This window comes from Drosophila melanogaster, chromosome 3R (assembly GCF_000001215.4).
Source record: "Drosophila melanogaster chromosome 3R".
NCBI lineage: Eukaryota > Metazoa > Arthropoda > Insecta > Diptera > Drosophilidae > Drosophila > Drosophila melanogaster.
In genome coordinates, this window is record NT_033777.3 from 23,300,827 (window position 1) to 23,326,152 (window position 25,326).

General features: G+C 40.1%; 1 protein-coding gene across 2 annotated transcripts in view; it reads right to left on the minus strand.

Annotated features, from left to right (window-relative positions):
* The window catches only part of pnt (pointed), a 55,937-nt gene that overhangs the window by 10,596 nt on the left and 20,015 nt on the right, over positions 1-25,326 (minus strand). The window contains exons 1-4 of one of the 2 annotated variants that reach the window (NM_170651.4): positions 12,839-13,489; positions 12,616-12,732; positions 12,061-12,264; positions 11,156-11,380 (exon numbers count right to left, since the gene is read on the minus strand). In NM_170651.4, the coding sequence (NP_732857.1) occupies positions 11,156-11,380; positions 12,061-12,264; positions 12,616-12,732; positions 12,839-13,016 (724 nt within the window). In that variant the 5' untranslated portion in view covers positions 13,017-13,489. Of the gene's footprint in view, positions 1-11,155; positions 11,381-12,060; positions 12,265-12,615; positions 12,733-12,838; positions 13,490-25,326 lie in introns of those variants that run through there. The other variant, NM_079737.3, reaches the window with a different exon arrangement.

Genomic DNA, 25,326 nt, shown 5'->3' on the forward strand with positions numbered 1-25,326 from the left:
CAGATGTCACACGTTTAGTTGCTTAACCCATATTCATATTTTTCTCGCCGTGTACTTTCGCCCTGGTCAGATTGTGTGAGCCTACGCACACAGATGCAGGTATCGCCCACACAATAACGATGAGAGTGTGAGAAACTGCAGGCAGCCTGTGTTCCTCCTACGAACGCTTCAGCTCCCTTTCCATGATCCTGCCTCCTGCCCTTTTCCTGGTTCCTTCTTCCTTGTTCCTTATTCCTTATTTATTCCACTTTCTGTCCCCCAACTCCTCCACTTTCCTGTGTGTCTACTGTGTGCCTACTTCGGGCGAACAAGATGCAGTCAAGCGATATAGGGATATTAGAATGCCCGACATGCGGAGCCAGGGGATCTATGGATCTCAAGATCCGCAGGGCCGAAGGGCAGAGGAGGGAATCTACCTGCCGGGCCACTTTGGGCTTGCCTAATTTACTTGTGCCCTTCTTGCCGCATTGTTCTTGCAGTTTTCATTCATAAAATCTGAAATCTCTACCCTGGCGAGGCATTGAACTGGTCTGTGGATAGGATCAGAATAAAGGAATCTCAAGGTGCATCGATTCGGAACTAAAGGAAGTAAATTACCGGATGTTGTCTACTCATTTGCCTGTTGTTCTTTTCGTATTCCCTTTGCCCTTTTGCTTTTGATTCATCGAAATGTCCTGCGGGCAGTCCTTTGTGGACGACCTTGCTGTGCTGCTTGTTGCTCATTTTTCACTTGAAACCGAAACCAAAGCGAACAAAACGAGCTGAATGCAAGCCAATAAAACATTTTGCCAATCCCTGGGATACACCTTTTTATTCTTGTTGTTGTTGCGTCGGCGGTTAGTGGGTATCGAATGGCACGATATCCTGGCAGCCCTTTTAATTGCACACCTCGTATGCAATGAGTTTTTAATTGCCATTCAACTGTTGGCCAAACTCGGTAGTTGACGCTTTCCCACGCCGCTACCCAACTAACTTTTTATAGTTTTGTGCGTTTTTTGTTTTTTTTTCTTTAATTTTTGATAAATTACACAACAAATGCAGCAGCGACGTTCCGGCTGATTGCGCCGCAATGTCTCGTTAAAGGACACGTACAATTTGTGAGGGTGGCGAGCGTGGGAGAGCTGCGAGGGGGTGGTGGCAATTGCTTTATTGCTTTATGGCCCATAACTTTTAAACGGTGAACTAATTATGAAACAAGTTGAGTCGATCATGGCGATAAGTGGTGGCAAATGTATTGCTATTAACTTACTGAATGTTTAATTTATGAAAACTGTCGTTATATCATGCACATTCTAGCTGCTTGAATTTCTTAAATATTTATCATCTTTTCATTAGTACCTTTGAGTTATTTACAATTTTGTTGCACTTTTTACTGCCATTTTTAACAACCAATCAAACAAAACTAAAAAAATACTTGTAAGCCGCTTTTGCCCCAACACTTTCATCTGTTATCATCTATGGCCATTGGAGTGGATAACTTTGGGGCATTACAGATACTTACTAGGGACTAAGCAAATAGAGTTAAACCTCTCAGGTAAACAACTACAACGAGGTCTGGCTGGCAAATAGCAGCGAATGAAACAATGAGAAAACAACGTGGACAGAAAAAATATAAACAAATCAGCTGCGCAAGCGCACAGATCAAACGACGAAAGGCCGACAGCTCAGAAAAGAAAAAAAACCAAAAACAACAAAAGCGGCTCGACACTTTTAAAATTGCAAGAAGATTGGGCGAGGAGACGAGGAGGAGAGTTGCGGGAGGAGAGTCTCGAAAATTAAAGCTAAAGCAAGCTGAAAATTCAAATTTATTTACACTTTGACGCATTTAAAACAAAGAGAGCGGGCGATACAACAACAAGAACAACAAAAAACCACAACAACAGTCTGGTAAAAAAACATAAAAATAACAAAAAAAAAAAAGAGAACAGTCAAATGTAGGCAAATAAATGACACAACAACAATGGCTATAACGATGTGAAAATTAAATGAAAATGAATAAAAGCCCAAGAGAGAGAGATGGCAAGATGGAGCCACTAAGCAGGGCAGGCAGGTCTCAAACTGATTAAGATCAGAAAATACGGAAAATAGTTAAAGCCGAAAGAGCAACATTAACGGAGACTGAGAAATGTTCAAGTTTTGCACAGAATTTACGAGTTCGCTTTTGAGCCCGGCCAAATTGCATTAGCACCGGCCACAGGGGTAAAACGGGTTGGCTGGGGAAATGAGAATTTTCCCACGTTCCGACTTTGGAAACTCAGGTGTTCGAGTTGGACAAATTATTGCCGCAAATGTAGGCAATCCACACGAACTACGCGGCCAGTCAGCCAGCCGAACAACCAGCACAAGGAGACGCCAACCCGAAGGACGCATTCACACACAGGTCCTGTGCACGGTGGTTGCATCCACTGATAGGCATCGCACCACCAGCACCACTTGCACCACTTGCACCCCCTATCATTCGAACCTGCACTTGCTGCTGCACTCTGGCGGAATTTTGCTCACCCCTCTGTAAAATAGAGTTCTCACTATTACACTGAACACAATATTTTATACTAGTTACTGAACTATACTTATAAACGTGAAATATTAAGCATTTCTTGTTTTAGTTATCTAGAAAAATTACACATTTTTTAAAAGAATTTAACAAATGTTTCTCTCTGTGCACACACCCTTATATCCCACATCCCTTTTCCGATTTGTTGCATTTCCCATCTACCAATTGCATTTCTATATAATTTTGTTATTTGTCTGCGGGGCGACAAGTGCTGCAACCAAAATGTTTTTGTTGTTTTCCCTGTCAGTTCCCAAGGTTTTGGGTTAGTAGAGCTATGCTTTTCCACATAGAAGAGGGTGGTTTTAATGCAACTACGAGTATTTTCCTTGTCTGGGATTTATCTTGTTTTCGAGTATTTGTTTGTTGATTTTAGCATCATAATTTCGTGTCGCATTGTGGTTTTTCAAGTGGGAAGAGATATTTTACCGGAAGTGAACAGGTTGGAAAAATGTTTTTACGAAACTATAAGTGTTGAAAAGTATTTTGTTTTAAAAAAGTAAAAAGTATTCATATTTGGATACAAAAATCAATGTAAAATATTCATCGAATTAAGCCATGACTCATTCTCACTTACAATGAGTAGATTTTTTCCTTTCGCGAATCTCTTTACATTTCTATCCCCATTGATTTTGCCATCAATCGCGCGTGTTTCCCCCTCACGATTCAAAAAGAGAAAACAAATTTTCAACACAATTCAATTAGCGCACACGCGGCCGCAAAATTCAAAATCAAAAACCGAAATTGTTAATGAAAATTGCAAAATGACCCCCTCTGTTCACCGCGCGCCAATGTAAATAAACACGAACTGCAATGCTGCGGAGAAAACGAAAAGAAAAGCTGATGGAAAAACGCCTCAAAACGGAAATATGCAAGGAAATTGCCAAGGCGCTGACAGCCGATTAATCGCGTTGAGGTCCCTCTGAGACTAAGAAATCGATGGATGGCTAGGATGGATGGATGAAAGGATGAGGTCAAGGGTTAGGCGGATATTTTCATGCAAATGCAACGGAAATTGCGGCAACAAAATGTCCTCAAAACTCTGAAAAGGCACAAGCCATCAGCCTAGCTATAGACAGTGAAAAAAAAAGAGAGCAGCCACAGACGGAGGCATAATTTCATCAGAGTTATTAATTTTAGCACTGAAATTTGCTTTAATAATATAATTAAGCGCGAGCGAGACAGGCAAAGGAGCGACAAGGCGGGCAGATAGAAAAAAAAAAAACGCAGCCTCACATCCGGTCAACATTTTGTCGCTCATGTGAACTCTTTTCAAAAGGCGAACGAAATAAATAATAATAATAAAAAAAAAGAGAGGTAAACCAAATTACAGATGGGGTCTCTTGGCGGCCCGGAGTCTTGGTGGCTTGGAGTCTTCAAGTCTTCTTGGCAGATTGTCTGCAAATCCAAAACAAGTTACAGTTCATTCATTCCCCACTCATTCATTGATTCATTCGCTGGGCCATTCATTCAGTCGATCGCCAACCGGCTTTGGCCTGGCTTTTCGGATTTCCTACACTTGTACGTATGTACATATGTAAACCGAACTCAACTCCGCTCCATTCATCCAACGGATGTTGGTTCAGTTCAGTTCTTTACATGGCTGGCATTACCCCCTTTCCATCCATTTGCCCGATAGACGAACAACAAGCTGAGAGATTTGATTTGACTTTATTTATTTGATTCGTTTGTTTGCCGCTTGCAGCGGCGAGTTAATAATTATGAATTGACGTTCGTTCGTTGGGCAAGCCGATGGCTGTTGGCACAGCCTCTAGATACAAAGATACTTTTGTATCTATGTGGCTGTTTCTCCATTTTGTCGTTCGCCTTTTTTGTTTGCCTAATTCTTAATGATGCATAAAGTGCTTTGCCTCGTCGTCGCTTTGCAAACAGAGTTTTGAAAGTTGATTGCAAATTAATTGCCCACACCCGCTAACCTCTGGCCTAAGTTTAAGAATTCTTAAATGTATTATTACCATTTAATTATAGCTTTTTATTGCGATTTGTGGTCTAATTGGCAAGCCAAACCCAAAGTAAATATAGTCAAATTAGTGGTTTGATAAAAAATAAACATTAGGCGCTTGGAAACCAATTTGTTTTTTTTTTTTACACCTTTAAGATAGATATACTAATTTCTTTATCGACATATCCAATAATTAGTGGTTATATTAATTTCTCACTTTACAAATTGTAAACTTGTTAAACATTTTCGGTTTCTAAATATATTTATGGCGGCACAGATTGACTAACACCGATATACGCGCATTCTTACACGGCTTAAGACCATAAGTCAGCCCAAGCTTTATAGTTCAAGGTAGTGCATCCAGCACTCCAAAGTGCACAGATGCATATATCATTCTATATGGCCTGCATTTGCATCTGAAATCAAATGCGATTCGTCTCTTTCAGTTTTTTACGTTTCGTTCGTTGCCTTTTCGGGCCTCCAAATCGACCCTCTCTTTCACTCACTCCCCCATACTATTAGCGGCTTTTGCATTATACAAATTTAATGTTTAATTTTTTTTTTTTTTCTCCCTCTACATATACACCTCGCTTGTTGTTGTTCTTTTGAGCGTTCTTTGTTTTAAGTGAACTCGACCGTAACGCTTTTCTATGGCGTAAATTTACATCTACGTACGTAACGAAATAAAATGGAAATACATCAGAGTCAGATACGAAAACAAAAAACAAAAAAAAAAAACAGAAAAGAACAGAACTGAAACGTAAAAAATTAAAGTTCGAGGAGACGCCGCCGTCGACAGGCGGCAACAATGGTGTTGTTGCTGATGTGCCTGCAGCAACATCAGCAACAGTTCCAATCCGCGGATCCACTCCGCCCTGGAATCCCATTTGAATTTCAGTTGAGCTGGCTGAGGGAGGGGGTAGAAAAGGGGTTAAGTGCAGGCCGCATTAGAACCAATGTCGGTCGGTTGGCTGCGCGTCGGATTCAGCTGAATATGGTAATAAATTAAACGAAATCCGCGCAAGATAGATAAAGGTATGCATACATAGGACGCACCACCCGCTGCACCACCGATGTGATGTGGTTGCACTGGTGTGTGGTGTTATGCAAGCCACTCAACGGACCAACCGCAGAATGCAGTCAACGCACACAGAAGTAGAAACACGAGGCTATAGAATGCAGTTTTGCAAGGGAAATTGGGGAATCGACCTTAAAGGTACTTAGGATACTTAGATATCCATTGAAATATGCACTTGCTTTTAACAAATATGTTTGAAAGTTAGCATTAGTTAGTTGTAATTTCATATATGTATATAGGTTATCAATATAGTTAGCTTTATAAACAGCGCTAAATGCGCAAAACTGCGTATTAAAAACGAGTGCGAAATAGCAGAAAACTGAATATGTTGACTTGAGTTTTCACAGCTCTCTGCGCTCTGGCACCCACGGAACCCAGCCGTCCCCAAAAAGAGGTTCCTAGATCATCATCACCACCACCACCACCACCACCATTCAGTTTAACCATCAGCATACAACACTGTATTATAACTTCGCCATAAAGTTGGGCTCCAGTAGCAGTTGCTCTGAGCAGCGAAGCGCGCAGGCGCGTAGTCGTAGTCCACAAAACTCCCAACGGCGTCGACTATGTTAATTAGTGACAATGTGATTTCTGGCCCTGAAGGCGCTGCTCCCCCCCCCCTCCCCTTCACCGGCCACGCCCCTCCCCCACGCCAGCTGCCCAACGGGGCGAATGATTAATTTGCTAGCACTGAAAGCGGACTACAGTCTAAAGTGGGTTGCCTTAAATTCCGCTAAATGCTTTAATAATATGCTTCTTTTTTCTTCTGATTCTTCTTCGCCAGTGCATTTGCAAAACAATGGCGTTGAAATTAAAAATGAAATTCCACTTTATGACCTTAACAAATTAGCAATCAACATAATTCCTTATGTTATGACTCTTTAGGTTTTATGTTGCGTATCGAAACAGATTTCCTTACCATCCAAAAAAACAAAAAAAAAAACGAAGAGCATAAAACTATAGTTCTAATTTCTTTGTTCTGCTCCGTTGGTCGCAACAATTTGTGGGAGGTGAAAACTATCTTGCGTTAATGGCTGAATTTAGCGTAATTAATACGAAGGAGCCGCAAATGAAGTTGATGTAGAAACATCAAGCCGAGGTGATCATATTTCCCATTTGGCCTCACATTGTATGGTAATTGGCTTTGAATCGCTGCCTTCTTTTCGTTTGGTTTTTAATTTCATATATGAACTGGATTCCCGATAATTTTGTGGCCTTATATATTCGTTTTTTTTCAATGGTTTAGGCTACTGTATAATTATCAGTGTTCTAAATTCCAAGAAACATCGAAAATTGCTTCTTTTTGTTGGCTTATCTTTTTTTTTTTTTTTTAATTTTTAGGCAAGAAATTACTGGTTAAAAATTGCTACATTTTCGTATTAAAAAATTAATCATGACTATACTATTTTTGAATATGAAAATTTATGATAAAAGTGGAAAGAAAGTCGGCTTAGAAATATATTCAGTTTATCTTTATTATTTGATATTTAAATTCTCTATTAATATTTTCCAATTAATTTCCAAATGAAAGTGAAAACACCACTCACGATAACTGTCTGCCACATGTCTGTCTTGGCGAGAACTGAAAGATTGTCATTCCATTGTCATTTTCAAAACCAACAAAGTGTAACTAAACCTCACGAAGGGCTAGTGAGATGGAGAATTTACGAACTGTCACATGCGAGAACACCAAAGACATGTGACTTGTGATCGGTGGACGACGCATGGAGGTGCTTTGTTCAGACGAATGGATCTACAAGTCAAATGTGCATTAAATGTGTCATTCTGTGAAGCAACCGACGATGGCAACGATGGCCTGGCGGAGATCGGGGTATCCAAAGAGGTTCAAAACAGAAACAGTTCTATGGTCGGTTGATCGGTCGGTTGCCTGGGCTGAGGTTATATGGAGCTATATTGCGACGATGATCATAATGATGATGATGATGATGACGATGATGAATCAACAGCCGGCAAGAGGCAACAATGGCAACTCTTCAAGCTTGGACAAACATTTCACGCATCAGGCATTTTATTATGTAGAAATAAAAACACACAGAAAACAAAAAACAAAAAAAAAAAACCGGGGAATAAAAGCAAATACGAATACTAAAACTTCATGAATGGCAAATCATAGAATAGGAACAGACATATAGCCATATAGCTCGGTGATTTTCGCAAATCTAAATTTAGTGGAACAATGGACGAGAGACTAAAAATGGATTTTCACCGCATAGCTCCCAGAGGTAAATAAACTTGATTTCTCTCCACTTCGACTTGGGTTTCATTAAGGGTTCATCTAATGACATCATACGAGTGTAAAACCAAAAAAAAATAAATCAAATTTGAACAGATTGTTTTAGAGGAGAAGGCACAGAACAATGAATAAAGGAGACACTCAAAAAAAAAAACAACCAAAAAAGGCAGCGGCAATTTTGCGTGCAAATATCTAAGATACACTAGCCTAGATACGCTCTCAACCAAAACATCGAAAGACCCTGGTCATGATGGGGTCTATAGTCCGTCGAACAATCAGCCAGCCAGCCAGTCAGCTCACATATGTATCTGTGCACCATTGTATCTGCGATGTGTGCAAAGATTTTTAAACCGCTGACTAAGCGTTAGATACTGCAAATTGATCGAATGCGTATGAAAATAATTGGTATGGGGCATCATTATTCATTAAAATAAAACGAAACACACACTTTCCATATGAATGGATGAATATTTAGATGGTGTTCAAATACCGAATGCCAAGCCGACTTATGTATGAATAAATTCCCGGCTGTGTTAAAGTGCAACACCGTAAATCATTCAACTCCCCTCACTCCTGAATCTTCAAGCGATGATGATGATGATGATGATGAAACTTTGAAACATTTTCAGCCTTTTTGCGCTTCGTTGATTTCGCTTGTAGGTGTTGCACCAGTGGGAGGGTCAAATTAAATGAAGAATACACAGTAAAAATGAGAAAAGACTCAGTTCGTTGGCCATAGCAAAAGTGAAGCGTGTTCATGACACTGTTTTTATTATTTGAAGATTTGGAAACTCGTTTGCCAAAGGCATGAACTCGATTCTTAATGTGTGTTATTAATCATAATTTGTTTTTTAGTTTTAATTACTGACTTTTAAGGTTCAGTTGTGAAGGCTTTGGATATCTGTTTGTTTGTTTGTTTTTTAGAGCCAAGTAGGCACACCTGGATGCCATCCATAAACGCAGGGCACTCATCTGCATAATTACCTATCACAGGGAGCCTAGGAGTTAAGTGCCAGGAGCCAGGTTAAAAGTGTCAACAAGTCACGCACTTAGGATCCCAGAGACTTGGAATCTCTTTAAGTAATCCTCGCCAGCTGGGGTCAATCAATTTTTCACACAGCCCTCGTCGCAAGAGAGAGAGAGAGAGAGTAGCCACACTACTTGTATGCAAATGATCGGTGAGGGCAAAAAAACATCAATAATATGCAAATGCAGCAAATTAATGACTGACAAAAAGACAATCGAAACGAATTAAGAAAACCAACCTACAAACCACTGGACGCCAATGCACACAAACGATCCGATCCGTTCCGATACGAGTCGCATAATTTCCGTAGATGCGGGCCAAGCAGGGACAATGACTATCCGAGTTTGGTGGATGGGGTCCGGTACCCAGACGACGGTGGCTTATCCGCAAGATTGAAATAATAACAATGCTGACAACAGGGGCTGATTCCACAACAACCACGCAAATGATTGAATCAATTTGATGTCCAGAACTTAGCCACTGAAACGATCGTGATGGACTTACATGTGTCCAATCAGACTATGACATTGATGATGACTTTTAAATTGAGTTAAGAACTAGGGAATATCTTAGGGATTTTACTAGAAATTGAGCGGTTTAAGTTCTTCAAAATATAATGATAAAGAATAAAATCTTTCAACTGGATCATACATTTATTATTAAGTACTCTGGTACTCTTTGAGGCAACCAAAAGAAAGAGTATTTAAAAGTCCCACAAAATATTCAGTCGCCGCTTCTTTTTTTTTTTTGGTTTTGTTTGACTTAGCCAATGAATTGATTGTTTCATTAGCCGCGCACACGTCTGCGACTGGGATATGTAAATTTGTATTGTAAATGTTTTAACATTTATGGTCATAATGTGTCAAAGACCATAAATTCAATTAATTTATTATAATGACAGGAGTGGGCCTGCCTTGGCTTGGAGCCATCGACAAAGTGCAGACGACCATGTGTCCATGCTGGGGGTCAGTTGATTAATAATAAGAGGAAATTTGTATCGCATACTACATCATCTTGACACTGCAACTCGGTTGGAGAAACAAAAACGGGCACAATGCAGCCTGATGACGATGCTGATGGTGATGATGTTGCTGCTGTGTTCCAATTTGTACGGCGACGCATTAAATAAATGTATCTCAATCTCAAGCTGTGCCCTGGCGTCGACACCGCCCCGCGACTCCACCAACACCCCCTCATGCCATCGAATATGTAAACAATTTAAATAGATATTTAGATATGCTGCCTACGCTGGCGCCAAGCTCACACCGTCCGACAGCTCGCTATTTGTTTTAAAATTTAATTTCCGTTTCAAATTCACATAAATAAATTAAAATCACAAAAATATAACTCACATAAACTCAAGACATGGCCTGCATTCGCCACACTACACAAATATCATCGCAAACGAAGCCAACGACATAATAAAAACATTGTATCTGTGCAAATGAATTGTTTAAATTGGCTCTCAATTTGAATTTAGTTATGGATCTGCTCGTGATTTAGAGTCTTTTGCCGGATGCACTAAACACATGCCAAACAACTGTTCATCATTTGGCCAAATCGGTGCGGAGGATGTGCAATAAATAAAAGTGATAGCTTAATGAGCTCCAATATCCATCTCCCATCGATCGTTGTAATTTCAATATCACTAGCGATTGTGTGTAATTTTACGGAGGATTACGTTGAGGAATGCTGAATGATTTTGCCCATTCATTAAGTCTTTAGCCAAGACAAAAAGTGAATGAAATCTGCTACGAATAGTTTTGCCTAGTGCAATCTAAGCAATTTTCTTATCAATTTGAGGCTATTTTTAGTTTGCAAAACCAAGCCCCCCATCATATCTTTATAGGTCATGCATCTGTAAAGTTTATGGTTTTCCAGTTCTAGGAAATTTCAATGAAATACTAAGTCTCAGCTTATGATAAGATGTTTTTGTTGTTATTACGGAATTTTAATAACTTGAATTGATTCCTCAATGGGGTAATTAACTGCATTGACGACATTGTGAATGGCTTGATAAGGAACGTCTTTAGAATTGCTGAAGTCTCCCTTGAAGTTCTTGATTTTTACGCATTTGATGTGATTATAAGATTGATAAGAACACATTTTCAGGATGTACCACTCAAAAATCGGAAACGGAAGTTATATATTTAACTCAAACCTTTTTCCGTCCGAAAACCTTTCAACTTCTCATCACTGAAGGACATTCACTTTCGATTCAATTTAATGTATGCATTTATGAATACGCCTAAATTACTATCTTTCAGGATTGGTTCACTTACCATTGTGGGAGTGGGGCGTGGCGCGGTGGAAGTTTTTATTATCACTATTCCCCGCCGACGTCACATAATCCATGGACAGGCGGCTGTTTATGCTGCTGTTGTTGCTGTTGGCGTGCGTCTCGTTGGGGTAATTGGCCACCTGGTGGTCCGATCCACAGACCGAGGCCGTGGTGGCCGACTCAAAGGAATTGCCGTGCACAATATCCTCATTTGGTTTCTCGCAATCTGAAAATGTCGAAATGCCGAAAAGGGGTTCGGTGAAAAAGGTGAGCAACAAATTGAATTAGTTGCATAAAAATACTAATAGGGTTTTTTTTTTCCCAAACTAAGAGCTAGCCAAACTCAATAAATTATAAAAATATGAAACTGTCCCAATGAGTTTATTTTTTACAGGTACGTACGTACACTTAAGTTTCAACCGCTAACTATATAGTGTACAAATAAATTGATTCAAATTTATTGAGTTGCATTTCTACAATCTCTTTTATAAATCTGTTTATCTTGGTGCAAAACCAAGAAAAGTTTTCTTTTTTCTATTCGAGTTCACTGAAAACATTCGTTTTTTTCAAGTGCTTGGTCTAACTGCGACCTCTACTTCAAATCAAATTTCAGCCTGGACAGGAAGCTTCAGGAGTGGAAAAAAAAAGTTTAATATAAAGGGTATGGGACTGCTCAACAGGTCAGAGAACCGGTTCACATCCCATTCCGACCCAATAGAGCCACCAACCACCCAACCATCATGACGGACTCCTTGACTTTGTTAGACAGGCTTCCGTTTTGGGTTTGCCACGGTTGGCTTTGGTTCTCTTTGGGGCAGGTAAATTTCGTTACTGGCGCCAGTCGTGTCCATGTTTATGGCTTACTCTTTTGCCGTCGGCGCACTGGCATTCGGCTCACGTACTCACCTTTTTGCAGGATGTCCAAGTGCTCCCACAGTATGTCGCCGGTGAAGGGCGGCGTGATGGCCAGGAACTTCTCCTTGCCCAGATCCACCATGGCGCGTCCCTTCATCTTGTAGAAGGGGTCCAGGTTCATGGAGACCAATGAGAACTCATTTTTAGCCCAATTGAGCCAGTAGATGACATGCTCCTCCGTCCATTCACGCGGATCTGCATGGGAAATAATAGAAAGAAAACATTGTGGGTGGAGTGTAAATAGGAATAGAAATATACATAAATATAAATAGCGATGGAAATTAATCGTTTTCTAATGCCTCTAGCTCGGTGGCGACTTAATTAGGCGTGGGAGCGCACTTTGTTATTGCTGTGGGAAACTATTAATATTCATTGGTACTCGGGCCGGAACTCCAATTGATAGTTCACGGTTAGTTAGGATAATTAAGATTATCTTCTTCAAATTGGAAGTTTCAGCGGTCAGCAGGGATAACTCTTCTTTAGGTTTTTTGCGCATATCTATAGTCATAGTCCTCTAATCAAATCACTTTCTACGCATTTTCTTACCTTTGGTTATGTTGCATTTTTGGACCTCCTTTTCCCAGGAGGCAAAGGATGCCTTCAGTACCTCGTTGACCTTGCGATTGGTGCCCGGCGTGAGGGGTGGCAAGGCGGTGGGAACTTCTGTAAAACACGAAAAGAATCAAAACATTAGTTATATTGTAATACAACATAAAACTTGCTTCAATAAAAAAAAACATGAAAGTGCGGACTGTAGACATTATCGAACCTTTGAGCTTGCTATGATTGGTGGTTAGCTGCTGCAACTTTTGTCCCTTCAGGTGGAATTTTCCAGTAAAGCACTGATAATTATTGGGCAAGAAGGTCTGAGGATGGTAGTTATAGTTTGCCGACCGCAGCGGCGGTAGCATCCGACTGTCATTCCAATCGATCCACTCATTGGTCATAGTCAGGCCAATTGAGATCTTGCCGAACGTGTTTGTTTACGCACTGGGTGTCAGGGGTTAAAAAGGGGGACGACGATCGTACAATTGATCTTAATTGATTGGTGCGGCACAATCTTGACCCGAAATGTCAGTGAAAGTCGCGACCCTTTCACAGCGCTCGAATCCGTCAGATACAAATGTATCTTGGGCGTGCAATTGTCGCGCCTTAATTGTGGTAATTGAACGTTAATTGCATATATCACAGCACCATTTAGCCATTAACAGATTGTCAGCATTAGCAAACGGGTTTACAGAACACACTGCAGCACTCAAACACACACACGTACTCCCTTCTGGAGATTTATTCAAATTTGTTCTTATTTTTAATGAGTTCGATAAAAACAACACACGGAACGGAAAAATATATTTTGTAATTCGCTCGTCGTTCGTTCTGTGTATCTATCGGATAGCTGGATTTGTGAAACCAAACTGAAACGAAACGATCGTATCCGTAGCTATAGCTGCATATCCTAAGCAAAGCGAGCGAAGCGAAGAGAGAGAGCGCCAGAGAGCGCAACAAGTGGGAACGGAACTCGTAAATCTGGAAACCCTCTTGCGGAACGAAATGGAATTCATTCATAAAACGATGCGAGTGCGTGTGTGTGCGTGCGCTCTCTCGGCTGCGTCTGTGTGTTGTGTGCTTGGAACGGAAACGGCCATCATCAGAGCAACAACAAGAGAAACAACAACTACAGCTAGTAAAACAACAACGCCAGGTTGTTTGTTTAGCCGAGAGTAGAAGGCAAAAGGCAAGGGAAAAAAAAAACAAAAAATAAAACAAAACGCACAGCCACACGAAAAAATTAAAGCAAAAAACTGCAAGAAAGAGAACAAACACAAATAAAACAGCCAGCGCTTGTTTTTTAGGCAACAGGTGACCAAATGTGCGATTATACAGGGTGTAACAGGTGCACAAAATAGAAGTGTTTTAAAATGTCAGCATTACAAAAAACTATACATCTTGGTGAGTTAAGTAATTGCTAAAAAGACCTGGGACTCAAATTAGTTTGGCGCAAAATAATACTTTGAAAGCTATATAATTTAAACTAGAAAAATGTTTTTCTCAATAATAAATGCCTTAAATAATTTTCCTAAAACAAGTAGTTGTTAAGAAACTTTGTTTTTCTATTGATCCCATTACACTTAGTTACATCTTTGAATTTCTGGTGCACTTCCTATCTCCCGGCTTGATCATAATTTGTAAATTTTCTTTTTTAATTTTTTAACCAGATTGTGCAGCACATATGGCAAATCTACTCATGTTTCTCCGCCCCCCTCCCCCTGCAATGACTCGAGAAATGCCCAGGCACACAGGCAATTTATGAATGAATTTCTTGTGTTGCCTCACACGCGCATTCTTCTCAAAAGAAACTCCAGACAACGAACACAACGAAAACAACAACAACTAAAAAGAAGAAGACACCGATATTGTAGTAAGGGAACGCTTCGTATTTCGAAGATACAATACCTCCAGGCGATAGAAGCAACAACAACAATCGATCGAGACGTCGACGTCGACAGAGGCCGCTTCCGCTGCTTCCGTTCGATGTATTGATATAGGGTGCAAAAGAGATGGCTAGATGCAGAACGGCCAGCGTGGAAAAGAGAAGATAGTGGCCAGGGCAAAGGAGAGGAGGAGGATAAGATAAAGCTATTATTATGATGACTACGCGACCAGGTAAATTTATGAATGGGATACGAAACGAAACGAGACGCGAAACATTGACTCCGCGGCTTAACGTCTATGAATGAATTGAAATTACGTGCGACGGCGACGGAGACGTAAGGGAGATCATTTGGTCATTATCACAAAACCGCATAATTGGCGACAAATGCAGGGGAAACCCTTTGGCTTTATCTTCGCCACGACGTTTACCTGGACGGCACCGGAAAAAATAACCAATCCGCTTGCTAGGTATACCAAAGTAAGCTATTTCATTAGTCACAATCTTTAAGAACCAAAAGCCATATTGTATCTTTCAGTTAACTTGCCTCTCTATTTTCATAGCTTTTCTTATCACATCAAATGAACTTCTTCTCTCAGTGTATGTTTTAGTCCCAAGGTGGGCTGCGTGTTAAAGAAATTACTTCTCATAGCCATGACTATGGGCCCTGTACATATTTGGCATTGCATACATATGTATTATAACAATTATTATGACTTGTAGTCGGTTGAAGAAGTAGACGCGAGGCACTTCAAAGCCCAGCACTTACAACTCAAAATTACAAAACGTCTGTGCGTGTTCGAAATTCATTATGCGATCCGTCTCTAAAGTCGAGAAGTCGGGGGTTCCAACCATCCAACTGGGAGCACCTTTGTGGACCTGTGGGCCACACACATGGCCAGGGATCTTTCAATTGGAGCCACGCCACTCCAGCCGATGCGCTGCGGTTGGTAATCATACGAGGTGTTCATTGTTCGCTCCTAGTTGCCTCACTTTTTGCAGCTCGACTTGGAAATGGGTCAATCACGCCGACAGACCACCGGCCACCGAGCAACGTCTGTCTGCTGTCTTCTTAGATCACGAGATGGACCCATCCACATCCACGTCACGGTGGCTTAGTTATTCACTGAGACGCCTCCTGGGCTGCCTCGGATTACTTCAGTTATGATTAATTTCATTTAATTTATTTAATATTTATATTTGCACTGGGTGGCATTTGATTAAGTTGATAATTATGAATGTGTGCAGTAGAGATAGGGATTATCCATTATAGGCAAGTGCCAAGCTTGACTTGCGTTCTAGTAAATAGTTGAACAAAAACCGTAGCAACTACGAGCATTTCCATGTGCAACTATTACTAACCAATTGTTTTCATATTAACCAACTAGGAAACTGAGAAAATCGAAAGCTATGCCGGTCAACTTTTGAGCGATTGTTTTTAGATCTGCAGCCGTTACTCAGGCTCAACTGCGATATTGAAGTCACGTAGTCACACAAATGGCAAGCGATTGCATTGGATGTTACGATCTTTTCAATGCTAGACTTTATGGCTTCAAAATGGCAATCTATGCGAGGCCCTTTCGTACCAGGCACCCGCTTTGGTCTTATTTAATCGGGCACTAAGTAAATGGAGATTGGAAACTGTGTTCGTGTTTCGTGGGTGGACTTGTGCCAATCTTAAAGTGTGAGTAATTGCGCAATTAGCACACGAGTCTGAAGAAATCTTATCGCAATTCCCAGAAATGGGACTCGAGCGAAGTACTAGCTGAAATTTATTAGTGCAGGTTATTTTTGAACCCAATACATCTTATCAGCTGAAGACCTGGCTTCCGATAACTTGGCCGAGTGTCGAGTGTTCATTCATAAAAAGTCGGAAAACGATCGGCGTATTTCAGCGCGTAAGCGTGGACAATGAAATTCTATTTCCGTTTCCTGTTGTGATCAGATCGTTATCGAGCGATAACCGGAGAAATTTCAAATTTAATGGAGTGTCTGATTGTCGAATCGAATCAAAGGCAATTGAAGCGCACACTTAGCGTTCACGTTCACAGGCAAGGTGGGACCTCAGTTCACCTGATGGCGCAACAAGCTGCACGCAATTTTCTTCCGAGGGAAATTGCACCAGAAAAACTGACAAGAAATTAGTGCAAAATTTAGTTGTAAACTTAGAACTTGTATCAAAAGAAAGTGTCTTTAAAAGAAGTGTTTGTATGTGTTAAATAATAATTCTTTCTATTGTTGCAAACATTAAGTATATTTAGTATTTAGTTTTCCCAAGTGTAATAAAAGCCAAAAGGCAGACATCGAAACTCAGCCAACAACTGACAACAGGCAACCACAAAGGCAGCGAACAACATTATTAAGTATTTGCCATTGACTTCCGGTCGTTAGATATTTCATTACCAACTTCGACTTCAACTTTGGTTCCCTGGAGTCGGGGTCCCAAGCTCTTCTATTAAATTGTATAATATTCCGCCTTGCACTAGCCTGGGCGGTCCCGATGATGGGCTGGTCCAGGGAAAAGATATACGAGATGCAATCGAGACCAGATGGGCAGGCAGATCCCAATGATGGCGGGGTAATTATGGCAAAATATATAGTACAATCAATAGCTGGTGCTGTAGCTATCTATAATGAAAGCGTTTGTGGTATATGTAGGTCTTCGAAAGAGTCCTCTGTCTCATCTTTTGAAGGTCCTTTGACAGCCAGTCAGCCATAAACGATTCGCGCCTCGAGCCAAACAAGGCAACTAATTTGATTGACATTTCAACAGTTTAACATCGATTGGCAGACTTTCGTATTTTAATATATGTATATGCATATATGTAGTTGTTTGTTTGGGTTTGATGAACGCTTCTCATTTAGTGCTTAAATCGTAAATTAAGTCAATAAAAGGGGCGTTATAAGAGGAATTAAATAAATACAAATTCAAACAGAGGCAAAATGTGACAAGTTCTTGGAAAATGTTGTCAACATAAAAAAAGGCATAGCCGCAAAATGCATTGGTTTGATTTTAGACCAGCAAATACCCTAGAACATAAAATATATATAATATATATAAAATAATTACTATACATTTTTGTCCATTTACTTATTTCAAAATTTATTCATTTATTTATTTTATTCATTTTTATCTATTTATTCATTTACTAGTGATGTTATCTTTAAAAGTATATTTTTAAATATTTAACACGCTTTTTGATTAAGAATTTTTAAAGAACAAATTCACATATATATTCTTCTACATATTTTCGAGATCACAACATTTCTTCGAATTCTGTAAATGCACCTTAAGTTTCCTTAATATCGAAAAAAAAAACGAGGAAAACAAACTTAAAATTCTCGATAAAAAATGGAAAGAGAATGGCGGACGGACAGACCAACTGAAAATTATATTGAAAGCAAATAAATCAAATAATGTGCAGCCAAATTACGACAAAATACACATTCGAGTATAAATAAATACGTATGCATGACAGGAGGCATGGAGTTGGAGTTGGAATCTTGAAAAGGGGGAGTGAGCGTGTGTGTGTGTGTGTGTATCGTGTGTGTGCGGGGAGTTTTCGATATAAAAATAATTGCAGGAATTGTATGTTGTTGACGACGTTCGAAAAAGAAAAAATACAAAAAAATAAAAGGCCATATAGGAAAAAATCAGCGAGACGATCGGCTTCTTCTTGTTGCACTTTTGCAGCTGAAACAGCAAAAGTAGAAAGAGACGGGGCGAAGCAAGTGTAAAAGAGAAGTGCGCTGGCTAACAAGAAGAAGAGGGAGCTGTGCGACCCTGGTGAAAAAATAAAAAAAAAATGGGGGGGGGGGGAAAAGAAAGAACCGAGGAGTTGTCGTACGAAACTTACTACACCGGAAATATAAAATTACACACTCAACACTTAAATGGCATGTGTGTGTGTGTGTGTGTGTGCGAGTGAGTTGCATGCTGCAGTTGAGATTCTTCGAGATACGTGGAGATGCAGTGCGTCACGTCTACAGGGTGCAAAACGATCGAACCCAATTTGACCGATTGTTCCGTCGGCAAAGGGCAGGGAAACGCAAATTAATTGCCCAATTTGAAAGGTAGGTAGTAGCCCCCATTCGACAATCAATGGACATGAAAAGTGTTGCACCTCAGGTGTGTTCCATAATTATGGGAATATTTATTTAGCCAACTGCACGAGAGAATGATTTACGCACGAAGTGCGCATAAAGCGGATTATATTTATGGCATTTGCTGGGGATTAAGGGTGCAAATACGGTGTAGAAAATCCCAATATCAAGAGAGTGAAATTTTGAGAAGGATATGAAAGTGAAGGGTCCTCAATTGGAAGGGTCCAGCAATAATATCAATTAAAAGATGATGCATTGCATTCAAAAAAAAAAAATGAAAGCATTAATAACGATCAAAAGGAAAGTATTTCCTTTACGATTTAACAACTCTAAACGTTTGATTTAATTAAAATTTCTAAAACTTTTATCATTTTAATTGCTGTACCACATTTAAACCCTCTATGAACTTCTTTTGTGTCCCATTCTCACAGAAAGCGAAATTCGCAGAAAATAAAATTCCCACGCACTTGAACTTGAATTGTTCGTTGTGTTATTTTGACAGATTCCAAATACAAGTCCATATGCAAACATATATTAATGCTTTGCGCTTAAATGGGATGTTAAAAAGACTCAAATTACACAGATACTCACTCGCACACAAGCACAAGCGAAGGCGAGGACTGCCGAAAGATTAACAACACACAATATGTCTGTGTCCTGCAGCTTTTACCTGCTAATGATCCTAATGAAAAGATCGCATACCCTCTCTTTTGGCCGCGGTCATGTCCGACTTGTTGAGTCCTTTGGCGGCTTTTGACCCCTCTCCACTCCCCCAATCTGCGGACGATCAAGGACTCTGCTCGCTTGGCGTCTGTGGCGTGGGAAAAATCGGTCCAAAAAATCGCTCCTTCTGTTCGGTTTCTCTTTTTCCCCCATTTAATATTTCTTTCTTTTTTTTTTTGGCAAAAAAAAATATTTCTCAAGCCGCGCCGAGATCTTGTCTCCCCCTTCAATAATTTCTGCACTGATTTTTCGAAGGGGACTCAGTCTGGATTTTTCGAACTGGACTGAGTCACACTGCAACAGGTAGTGAAATTCAATGGCTGATTACAAAGGCAACCCGCTGTCTAGTAGCCCTCAAAAGTCCAGCAGACAGCTTGACCCTGCGATAGTTATGCATACATATGTACATATATGCAATATATACTCACTAACAGTAGATAGGCCATGGTTGCTGGCAAACATTCTTGACTCATTGCCGATAAAGTCCGGAATTCTAGGAAACATTTCGAGCTGACGGCTCCCCTCTCTCAATTTGTGTCGCCAAGTGCTGTCTTTAATTTGGTTCTTTCATTTTTAATTCCATTCAATTAGCCCATGGAAATCTCACAACACATACAAAACCAATTCACCAGCCTTCTTTGCGAGATCTCTTGTTTAATTGTTCTCTAAATTGATGGTGGGCGGACATGGACGGACACTTTGTCTAATTGCATTTATTCATAATGTACATCAGCATTCGTAGTTTACAACAATTTCAGTAAATTGACCGAGCTTTAAGTGTGCAAAGGAGATTTTGATCGGTAAGATCAAATCGTTAAGGGTTTAGATTAGGATGGCATGCTAGAGTTCTCTTCGTGATGCAGTAAATTCAATTTTAAAATTTTGTTTGATTTTTATTTACTTTCGACCATCTTGCTTAACGATAAACGTGTTTTTGTGCCAACTTGATTATTTGCAGCCGAAAAACCCACAAGTGCATGCATACTCTTACACTGTAACTTGATTTAGCCAAAAAAAAAAAATCTGCTGATAAAAATATATGTTTTACACAATATTCTACGAAATTTCCAGCTTGAAATGCACTTCCAAGAACATGAAAATTTCCATCAGAATATATACATATATGTTTCCGACATAACTTTATAGCCGCGATTATTTGACTCGAAAGTGAGAAACGTTTGGCAGCTATCGCGGCTGTTGTTGTTTTTTCCATCCACACTAGCAGTGAGTAAAAATGTTTATTTAGCAAACGATCAACAGGAGAATACAAATTTATATGGACAGGCCAAAGTCAATCGATGGAAATCCCCAATAACAATTGCAAGCCATAAACTTGATGATCAAACGAAAACTCTCACATTCGGGTGAGTGCGACAAGGAAAGCACTATGCGGACGAAAAAGAGAGGCAAAACAATGCCAAACGGAACTGAGATCAATCGTATGTCCCAGATAACCGAGAATTGGTCGGTTGCTTCGCCTCACCACTGCGATATTCTGGCTAAAAGCAAATAAATTCATTTTTAATATGCCCCAAGGAAACCAAATTCAAGGCAACAAGAAAGAAGAAAAAAATGATGTTTTTCAAATTTTTATGGGTATTTTGTTTCAACAAGAAAAACAAAGGCCTAGACATTAAAGAACACAAACAGCAGATATACAATATACAGAGCGAGCTGCAAAGCTGGTAAAAGCTGAGAAAACCCGAAACAGACAGCGCGGCATTTTCGATTTTCCAAATTTTCCAACAACTGCAATCGCAACTTCAACGGAACTTGTCAATGTTTACAAACAAACAAACACGGTACCAATATACATATATGTACAACTACATTCAATACGATAATATCTAAACCGATTTATATGAAACGCAGTTCTTATTTTTTTGGCACAATAAATTCCAGTTGCAAACATTGTTTATTTTCCGTTTTTGGGGGGAAAAACATCAAACGACAAAAAGGGAAAAAGCCCCAATGAAAATTTTGAAAAAATATCCCACAAAAACTAAAGTTTATGATCTGTGCGGGTTATCTATATGCTATCGATTGTTCTTCCTGCCCGCTCTTCCACTAATTATGAATTGTCTTAGGGGTTGGGGATTTTCTTTGGTTGTGGGGTTTGTGTTTCTTTTAGGATCAAAGATCAAAGAGCTCGACTGCCGTATTTGTTGCCATTGCACTAGTCGATGGTGTTATTGGTGGGTGGTGGTTACGGGGTCGGGATAATGCCCGCAAGGTGTGAAATAAGCTGAGAATCGGGGGAGAACGTGCAACAACGTGCCGCCTGCAACGGAAGGCAACGCCGAATGTCTGATATCAAACAGACACTTTGGCAACTGTTTGAAGTGCAATCGACATACTAGCGATCGACGTTCTATATATAGGAAACTAAAACGCTTCGAAAAGATATGTTATGAGTGTTTTATGAAAGGAAATGTTTAGGCATGTGATTGCAGATCTGAGCCGATCATTAAGTATAGGTTCTATGGCATATTTGTGGCATGTATGACGTAGAAACTAAATTTAAGGTTAATCATATATGTTTACTCTTTGCTTTCATCTTTTCAATCATGCCAATTATTGCAAAACGCTTGCAGTGATGCCAAGTTTTTTTTTTTCATTTTCAATGATCTTTCATATGATGCCAGTGCATATGCAAAGCTTGACGATTTTTAGCAGATTTTGAAACATTTCTATGCTTAAAAATACATAAAAATCACAAGTTATCTTTACAAATCAACAACGCTGCAATTAATTATGCACCTTCCAATAATTTGGCCATCAAAAAAGGTGTAATACTGAACGAATTGATTGATTAATTGACTGACCAACGGACCAAGTCTTTCCGTAACGAACTCCCATAAAATCTTTGCTAAATCTAAACAACGGCCAAAACTATCAATTGACAGCGAAGGAAATCACAAATAAATCTCTGGCCATTCATGGCTATACATAGTATATATATAAATCTTTATATGCATGGCCATAAATCTCGGGCCAGATCATGGAGAAACAACAACAGCAATAACAACAGCAACAGCGAAATTTTAATCAACACTCATTAAGTCTGTAAGATCGCTGGCAATATAATTAAGAGAAATAAGATTTCCATCGGCGCTACGTTGACGTCGACCACAGATGATGCTGATGATTATGATCATTGCGATCGTGATGATCGGTTGCGTTGCGATTCGATGCGATGGACGACCTGTTGGATCAATGGACACCCAGAGTAGCAACAAATATCTATATAGCGTCGAGAGCTTTTCGTTGTTTAACGATTTTGCAATTCAGCTGTCGATCATTTCATTCATAAAATCTTGGCACGCTCGCACACACGCTCACGTTCTCCATTCACACAGAGGGAGATCCGCTGATCTGGAAAACTCGCACATCCACATCCACATCCGCACATGCTGGGTTAATGCCAGTCGCCGTGAGTCCACAAGACCAGCCACCCGCCTTTTGCTCCGCTCGCTGGGATCGGTTTGGTTTTGCTTTGGTTTGGATTGGATGGATCTACCCATCGGTCCACTACAAACGAAGTGATTAATTCATGTAGTGGCCGGTGGAGTCCCCTGATCTCCACCAGCCAGCCACCTCCTTTGGCCCCCTAGGCCATTCGACGTTTTCTCAATGGGAACTGGTTTCGTCAGTTCGGTTCGTTCGTTCGGTTTGTTCGTTCATTCGATCGATCGGCCGTCGCTGCCGTTGTTGATATTGGGGTTTATGTTATTATATTCATCCTCACCTGATCCCCAGCAGCTGCTCATCCGGTCAATGTGAGAAAAAACTTAAAACAAACGCAACAAATTTCCATGCTGGCGGAAAAGTTGCGAAGTTGGTATACCCTATCAACGCATTTCACTATCAACGCTAGCATTTTTAAGGATGTAATATATAATAATACTTTGAAGATATTTTATTTATATTGTCCTTAATATGCAAAGTCATTAGTTGCAATTTATGAATCTGCATTTCATTGGTACTACTTATATATAGTTTCTCAACCCTCATCGAACATTTCATCTTGTAAACTGAGTAGCTACGCTACTTAAATAATATCTAAGTCATTCATGTCGCCCAGAAATAGTTTAGGGTATCCAATGATAAGGAAACAAGCCATGCTAAAAAAAAAGTCATGGCAAAAACGCATGCAACTTTTTCTTTTCGGATTTGTTAGCAGTTTCTATTCGGACTTTAGCTGCAACATGGAGTTTGGAGCTGGGTGTTTGGAGTTCGGAGTATGGAGAGTATGGACCATGGAGCTGGGGGAGCCGATCAACTGGCCAGATATTGAGCAGTGCAAAGCGAGGCTAAGTGAATGATGTGGTGGCGGTGGGGGGAGCTTGAGACCGTGCCAAATGAAATGCGAAAGTTGCTGCCCGGCAATACGGCCATGCATCTATCTGACATTCAAATCAGCTTAGAAAACTGCAACTCCAGTGGTCAAGTGGGGTGTTCGATGGCAGACGGGACAGGCCAGGTCCAGGTCCAACCTATTTGCAGCATCCGCAGCAGCAGCAGCAGCAGCAACTGCAACAGCAACAGCAGCAAAGGAAGCCGAGTGGGTTGAGAAAAAACTAAAGCAAAACTCTTTTTTTCTCCCCACTGCGGAAGTTTGTCAAGCACGTAAAACAGTTAATGGACACAGGATATGTTTCCGGGCCAAACTAGTTTCTCCGTCTCCGTTCGTTTTTATTTTCGTTGTTTTTTTTTTTTCTTCTTACCTGTCTGCACCCATCGAAGTTATTAATTATCAATTTGTTTTAATCAATGAATGTGTAGAAAACTGGCCAGACCCAAATGCCACTTGTAAGTGAGAAAACGAAAAATTGGAAATGGAAACAAAACTAGTTCGTTCTGCGTGTATTGGCAAATGTTTGCCTCGATTATGATGGGATGATATCGTCTTAATTGGCTTTTAATTGCTATGGGAAGTTCGGTTTGATGTTTTCACAAGTTCCTCTTAATCAAATCAGTAGTTAACGCATAAATTAGATATGCAGATATCAATGGGAAGCGGCATTTGGGTTTATTTCATTCATTATTAATAGGGTCACTCACCCAATCATAGGGGCAAAAAAAAAAAACGGTTCACAATCGGAAATACACATGGATTATAAAGTTTAAAATTCTAATCAGCGATTTGGCAAAGAAACGGATCTTTGTTGAACTTAATAAATGAAACGGGAATTTTCCCAATAAACGGAAGAAGATTTAATTTGCAAACTAAGCTGTGAGAATATAATTTTAAACCAAGTTAATCTGAATGTTCTTAAACATTATTCTCTCCCTAGATTCATTTAAAAAATCAATCAACTAAGTTAATCATCGTAAAATTGAGTAACTACCTATTTAGAAAAATATATAAATAGACATAAGGACCCCAAAAGGCATTAATCTCCTGCAGCTCCAACGAGTTTTTAAAGCTCTCAACTTCAATTTAATTTAATTTACCAATATGAATATCAATAATTGAGCGTAACCAATGAAAATTCCCCCATAGCACATAGCTTTAATGAAGCCACCGAAAGGAAGCGGCTGCACGTTAAAAATCCATGGGGCAGTGAGTCCCAGATGAGAGACTCCACATTTTAAAGCGCAAGATAAACACGAACGATTGGATGCCGATCGGATCAGTTGTGGCTATGCCCAAAGAGAAGCACCCAAAGAGAAGACTTAAGCTGAACTGAAGCGGCCGTCGATTGTCGCGGCTTACAACAAACAAAGAGTCCCCCCCCCACTCCGATCCCTCACGAGATCTACCAACTCCAGAGCCCCTGCTCTTGAGTACCCCATCTACCGATCTCGAAATGATCGTGTAGAGATGTTCGAGCGGTGGCTGTGTTGGAAAATACAGTAGCCGAGCAGTAGCCAGGCAAACAAATTACACACAATTCAAACTCCAAACAGAAGATTTCACAGCATCCAGAGCCGAACAACAAGAACAACATTATTATCTGCTTTATGTCCAGAACTGAAGGACTGAAGAGGCTTGG